The 6,803-nt window shown below is 37.7% G+C and overlaps 1 protein-coding gene across 1 annotated transcript; it reads right to left on the reverse strand.

Moving 5' to 3' along the window:
- Window positions 1-921: 921 nt before the first annotated feature.
- On the reverse strand, window positions 922-6,328 carry LOC103449011 (mitochondrial Rho GTPase 2-like). The gene is made up of 14 exons (XM_008388284.4): window positions 6,084-6,328; window positions 5,793-5,925; window positions 5,538-5,687; window positions 5,266-5,442; window positions 4,928-5,179; window positions 4,668-4,736; window positions 4,488-4,543; window positions 3,739-3,820; window positions 3,364-3,575; window positions 2,896-2,965; window positions 2,593-2,702; window positions 1,791-1,941; window positions 1,450-1,636; window positions 922-1,358 (listed from the first exon to the last, which is right to left on the reverse strand). Exons 1-14 carry the CDS (start codon window positions 6,287-6,289, stop codon window positions 1,285-1,287), a joined length of 1,929 nt encoding a protein of 642 aa, XP_008386506.1. The 5' UTR covers window positions 6,290-6,328; the 3' UTR covers window positions 922-1,284.
- Between the last annotated feature and the right edge of the window lie 475 nt (window positions 6,329-6,803).

The raw sequence follows: 6,803 nt of genomic DNA on the forward strand, positions 1-6,803 counted from the left end.
GAATGTCACCTTTGGTACGTTCGTAATCTCTTTACTTACTTATTCTTGATTTAATTAGTAGGTTGGTTATTTATATCGTCCTTGAATTTATCAGTTAGGTTATGATTTTGAGAATAGTTTATATTCTATTGTTGTTCTTTTATATTATTGTTATATAATTCTATATAAACAAAAAAATAAACATATGATTTTATGGTACTAAATTCAGTTAGCCCACCCAAGAAAACAATTCTGGCTGCACCCTTGTTCTTGCCAAAACGAATTTGAACCAAATTAATGTAACTAACCATTGTGAGGTTTAACCCACTCTCTCGCTTTTTAGTGTAGACAATTGAAATTCATATATATAACCACCAGATAGGAAAGGGTTGCTCTATATATAAATAGTTAAGATTTTTTTTTTCTTTTGACGATAAAATATTTTAATCTACTCTTATTTATGGAGAGGGAATTTTTTTTTTTTTTTTTTTTTCACATATGGAGAGGGGATTAAAACTTGTGTACAAATTCTAAATAAAGAGTTAAGAGTTAGATCCTCGAGATGTGTATTGGGCTTCGGGGACAATAAATTCTCATGAGTTCCTTTGGACTTTAAAAAAGCCCAATCTTAAAAAAACCAATTTTACTTCCAAGAGTCCAACCCAAAAGTTTATTTGCCAATTGGGGTTTTAAAAAACAAAAAAACCACAAAATCTGTATGAACTGGGAATATTTTTATTTTATTTTATTATTATTAAAGGGAGGCGAAGGAGAGTTCGAAACTGATACAATAATTTAGGCGAGGGAGGAATTTCAAACCTAGACACATAGATTTCATTCTAATTTGATGTCCAAACTGGGAATATTGGACCACATGCTAAACTGGGAATATAAACCAAACATTCATTCTAATCCGATGTCTAAAGAAGAAAATCAATCGTGTCTCTGTGAAGGCAAACTCACAACTCCAATAATACCTGCCAAGCTTCTCCGGATCGGAGTTAAACAATATTTTGACAGCAAAAACAGGGACAAGTAACGGCTTAAGATCAAAATTGATTGTTAGTAAACTTGAAATTACCACTGCTTAAATTACAAGCAATACTGGTATGAACCATAGGAGATCTCTATATGTTAACGGAAAAAAAAAATTATAATTGCTAGTATTTCTATAAATGCGCTGTTTCGAGTATGTCCCTATTGAACTAGTTCCAAATTTTTTAGGAAAGGTATGATGGAAAACTAACCAGCAATGAAAATGTTGTAGGATGCAACAGCAAATGATTGATGGACAAATCCCGGTGTCTAACCAGAAGCGTTTCTCCTTGCTGCATAGGCACGATAAGCTGCCAGTCCGACAACAGCAATAGCCGCCCCAACTGTAATTTGATATAACACATCTATAGTGAAGAATATTCACATAAGGTAATGCCTATACAAGATAGAGAAAGCAAGAGAGGTGCTACGTACCTGAAACGCACAAAAGAGATTGATTAACAACCTGGAGGTACTTCTTGCGATTCCTCCTAGCCTCAGTTTCGGGAATGCTCAAGTGAGGGTGCTCAGCTACATTTACAATTTTATAGAACACATCATTCATAGTGCTCAACTTCATGCTCACACGAACAGGTGCCTCAATGCCCAGTTCGTGACTTATCTGAAACAACAGAGTCAAATATCCATAATTATCAGCTTCATTCTCCCTCAAAATGAATAATACGAAGCAAAAACACAAGTTCGTGGTGCAGTTGATAATGCATTTCCCAGACATATGAAAGTATGTGAAGACAAAACAATGAAGACTTGTATACCGCGACTGAATCTCGTACTGCCATTGGATATGCACCGAGATCATCCTTTGCAGCAACAAGGAGGCAAGGTACTCCAAAACCACTTTCTTCTCCTTGCTTAGCAACCTCCACAAGGAGTTCTCTTGATCTCTTCCATGAATGTTCGCTCGAACTAGAAAGTGAAAAACAGTGTCGCAACATGATATCAGAGACACAAATAAGACTTCAGGCGTATCTAAGTTATTCAACTAATGCCAGAAAGAAGACATGTAAAACCAACAGAACTGCATGCTACATATGTAGATATACAAAATGATTGAATTATTTGTCTAATCATATAAAGGTCTAAATTATTATGTGGATCTTTTAAGTTCGATCAACTTTTCAGCCATCTTCCCCCCATCTGTGGGGGGTCTACATATGAACAACATTTTTCCACAAAAAAGCAATTTGCAAACTCTGAACCGACCCAAACAAACAAAACCACCAAACCTTACACGGGTTGGTTAATAGGTTCTAACAAAAACCTCATCCCGCCGTAAAGTGTTGACTCTGGGTTAAGCCCAATGTGGAGCAAACCAAACCAAGTGAGTACCCCTATATACAGAATCCCTTGTATGTTAAAATTATATACGCATATGTGTATACCATGCAAAATTATTTCAATCGTATACAATGCCAGTTATATAAATTGGTCAACAACTATAAGAAGTAACGATATCATGAAAGGAAAGCATAACATACATTACCATTACACTACGTCTTGTGCAAAAGTGAAATAATAAATTTGACAATTTTATTGAAGAAAAGAAAATCGAATTACCTGGCATGTACAAAGACAGCAACATCACAGGCTGCCAAAAAGGTCTTATCAGACAAATGTGTTTTCACTTCATCTTCTGGTATCTCTCTCAGTACAAGAGTCTTATTCCCCTATGAACAAGTCAAGAAATCAAATAACGGATATATTTAGATCCAGGATACTAGGAATCATATAGGCAATCATGTTTGTTCACTTATTTTATTTGCCACACTTCAATTTATTTTAAACCAGGACTTCATTAAACTTGCCTTATTCTCACAAAAACTATCTCAATGCAGAAATGTTATATATGATAGTACTCACCCCAATCTGGTTAATGACATTCACTGCATAACGTTCACCAGTAGGTATAGTCTCGCTCTTTGAGAAAGGCCTGAGGTTAAAATTGGCAACAACAAATTAACAAAGCCAAATGAAAGAACAAATGTACAGTCACGCAAAAATTTTCTAAAAGTGGAAAATAGACCACAGTCAAACAGGAAATGGATAGCAGACACGGTGAGCTTTGTCTCAGTTTGAAAAGAAAAAAGAAAAGAAAATTGGGTAGTTTCAGAAGCAAAATAGTTCATTTGTGTAGAACTAAAACAGCATCTGAGAACTAGGAGGTTATTATCAACCAAATTTGTTCTAACAAAGGATTGAGAAAATGGGATTAGGTATTCAGGTAAGTTTGGTTACCGTAAGTCAATAGGTTAACCCTTTCTCTTCACATTTATAATAAAAGGAGTACTAATTAACTATGTTGAGTACAGTGAAAAGGGAGAGCCATACCTTCCTATGAATGAATTTAAAAGAGCGGATTTTCCTGCATTTTTAGGACCAAAAACGAAGCAATTGAAAACATTTCTTTCCGTTTTTTGCTTTTTACGATCTACTGCTCTTCTTCTAGTAACATGGATCGCTGAAGCAGGACTGCCATTGAACCCAACGTATATCAAATTCGCCAAACTTTGCTTCGGATCTATCAGTGTCATGAGGGCCCACTGGTCACACAAAACAAAGATATAGTTACAGTTTACAATTGGCTTAAGGAGATTGAACAAAGAAAAATGGAAACATGTATATCATCCAAAATAGACAACAAAAAAATTCATGATGAACATATGTAAGCTAATATAAACAGGGTAGCAATGAAAAAGAAGATACCTCAGACAAAAACGCATTAAGAGGTAAATTCCCTGATGCCGTTGTCTCTGCAGCATCCTCGTAAGGAGCTTCACTCCAAGGACTGAAATTTCAGTGAACAGCATATTAATCTATTTTTTGGAGAATAAAAAGAAACAATGATAGGAACATACATTATTTTATCCCCAACTAACAAAAGAGTATAAGGGAAAAGGCAGAAAAACATGGAGATAAATCAGGACTTTAGGGGTTAGTTATAATAACTTGGAAGAAACTAACAACGTGTAGCTCGCGACACTATCAAGATCAAAAGTATTGTATAAGAGAAAGACAGAATCTTTAACATTTGGAGTGTGACATCCTGGCCATCTCTTACCATTTACAAACCTAAACTCATCACGAGAGAAATTAACCATGACTCCATCATTAAAAATGAATATGTTTCAGCAACTCATAAAGACGACTATATATTCAGGATCTTATCCCAACACTTAAACATTTGGTTGTTTGTGAGGAACAGAAAATTTACTGCCCATTAAACAGAAAGTATAAACTCAAGCACACATCTATCAATTAACTATGAAATCTTTCAGGAAACAGAGGTGTACCCTTCTCAGCTGGCACAAGCAGCATAATATGCTGGTAACAATTAGAGTGGTTTCACTGAAAAAATAAGGGAATAACCAGGTATGCAATCCAACAAAATGAAATATATATATATATATATATATATTGCAGTAAACTAAGGAACATTGATTAGCTGAACTCACTTTTGTGGAGCCGTAGAAAATAGGTTATCAAGCTCATGTGGTTGAAGGGCTCCATCCTAGTTGCCAAGGCACATTTGGAAATAAAATGACAGCAAACTCATTAGCACAGTTAGCATAGAAACAGCGTAAATCACATCGCAAAGGCACAAAAGTATGGTGAGAATGGATATTATGGCATACATTATCACGATCATTTATACGAAAGATCCCCTTCAGGTGCTCAATAGCCTCACTCGTCAGCTCCATGCTCTAAAATATGACATTTAATAGTAAGCACTTCGTATCCACCATTAATAACAAAGTATCAAGCAACGATAGAAAATAAACACACAGGCAGAAACCAATACAACTGTTTATGACAAAACTTGCCCCAATACCTTCCAATTAACAAAACAGTGTAGACAACACTAAAACCTTAATGTGATAAGATTGAGCTATACCTGATCTGGAAAACGCTTGGATGGAAGTACGAGAAGGTCTTCCCTGAGTTTTAGACCATCATCATATCCAAATTTTCTGAGGACAGACCAAGTTGTCTCAATACGTTCTCTCTCAATGAAAAGAGTATGAAGATAATAGAACCCCTCGGGCGTAAGACCAATATCATTGACACCTTCTGGTTTCCTCTCATGTACAACCCTCTTAACTCCCACAATTTCCTCAGGCTGTAGTGGAGCATTAAAACACTCAACCTGTTTGTAGTTACATAACGTCAAACTTCCAAATAAGTGATTGAAAAAGGACCACAAAACACATGACAAAAGAAAAGAAAAAAGACCTGGAATTTATTCAGCTCCTCATCATTAAGGGCACCGTCCATGTCGCAATCACAAAGAGTAAAAATCCTTTTCAAAGCTCTAATACATCGGGGTTGCAGACTTTGCGTTTCTTGATCAAACAATGGAGTTATTGGATGAAGGACTGCCTTTGAAGCATAATGAAACACTTCGGGAACCTATACACAAGTAAAATTCACATTGTTCAAACTTGAAGCTCCCTCACCTTTATATAACAACACACAACGAAAAGCGTTTTGGCATTTAAACATACCTGAACTTGAGCGGATGCGGAACACTCAATGCAAGTCTGAATTTCCCTAAACCGATGCATGATTGGTGCCATCACCTGCTCCATGCTCATCTGCTCCTGCGGATTTCGCAAATCTAACTTGCATCCAACCAGAATTACCGGCACCCTCACCTTATATTTTATTCCACATTCCCATATTATCGATTAATTAATAAAAATATTAACAATTCAAACAATTTCATAGCACCTAACCACTTGAATAATTGAATTGCAAACCTCCAAGTGCCGAAGCTCGAGCAGCCAGTAAGTAGTCAGACGAGTGAGCGTCATCGGCTGATCGCAGGCGTACGTTAGCACCACCACATCCGCTCGCTTCAATTCTTCGTTCCTCTTACTGCAATTCTCCAAGCTATACAAAAATATCGAGCAAATTCACATCAAAAAATCTGCTTTCTATTTTTTCTTGGCGAAAAAGAAATTGAATTTTCAAGCATTCCCTAATTTTACAGTGTATGTGTATATATATTTATACATATATATATATATGTGTGTGTATGTATAGCTGACCTGGAGGAGGTGTCGATGATGGTGAGGGGAACGTGATCTGGAAACATATCGGCGGCGAGGCGCGTTGGGGGAAGCACGGGAGGGACGGCGGGGTCGAAAGCGTCGGTGGCCACGGCGGCAATCAAGGTCGACTTGCCTGTGCCGCGTTCGCCGGAGACGACGACTCGGACGCCGGTGCGCTTTCCGGTGTACATAAGAGCTGACATGGCCAACGGGATGAGAGTTTTTATTTTTTATTTTTATGGTTGAAGGGATGAGAGAGCCACGGGGTTTTTATGTGTTGAGCGAATCAACGAAGGCGCGAGAACGACAGCTCGTACGCTGTCGTTTTGTTTCTGCACTGTTCAATCTTGCTTGGAGAGAAAGATTGAGCTTTAAATTTAAAGCCCAATTATCGTACCAAAAGACCAATAAAAGCCCAATTATCTCGTCCCAAAAGCCCAGTAAAAGTCCAATATGTTGCTCGTACCAAAATCCCCTCGTCCAGTCTCGAGATTCTTGAGACTGGGACAGTAGAGCTAATACTAGCGCGGTTCACCAACCGAAGCGAAGATGTTACTTCGAACCCTGCGAAGCTCCATCGCCGCCGTCCAATATTTCTCTGCAGAAGCGCATGAGGTAACGAAGGTGGTGGCTGCGGCCACAGCGAAAAGCTCGAGCAGCCGGCAGCGACCGAGACACACTGGGAAGGAGACTATTGGGTAGTGCACTAGAGTCTAA

Source organism: Malus domestica, chromosome 11 (assembly GCF_042453785.1).
Source record: "Malus domestica chromosome 11, GDT2T_hap1".
In the NCBI taxonomy this organism is placed as follows: Eukaryota; Viridiplantae; Streptophyta; class Magnoliopsida; order Rosales; family Rosaceae; genus Malus; species Malus domestica.

Bases quoted from the DNA above. Each gene is read 5' to 3' on its own strand.
- LOC103449011 (XM_008388284.4), bottom strand. From the start codon at position 6,289: ATGTCAGCTCTTATGTACACCGGAAAGCGCACCGGCGTCCGAGTCGTC. The intron at 4,544-4,667 runs GTATGCCATAAT...CTTGGCAACTAG, and splicing joins GTATAAATGATCGTGATAAT to GATGGAGCCCTTCAACCACA. The intron at 3,576-3,738 runs GTATCTTCTTTT...TTGTGTGACCAG, and splicing joins TTAATGCGTTTTTGTCTGAG to TGGGCCCTCATGACACTGAT.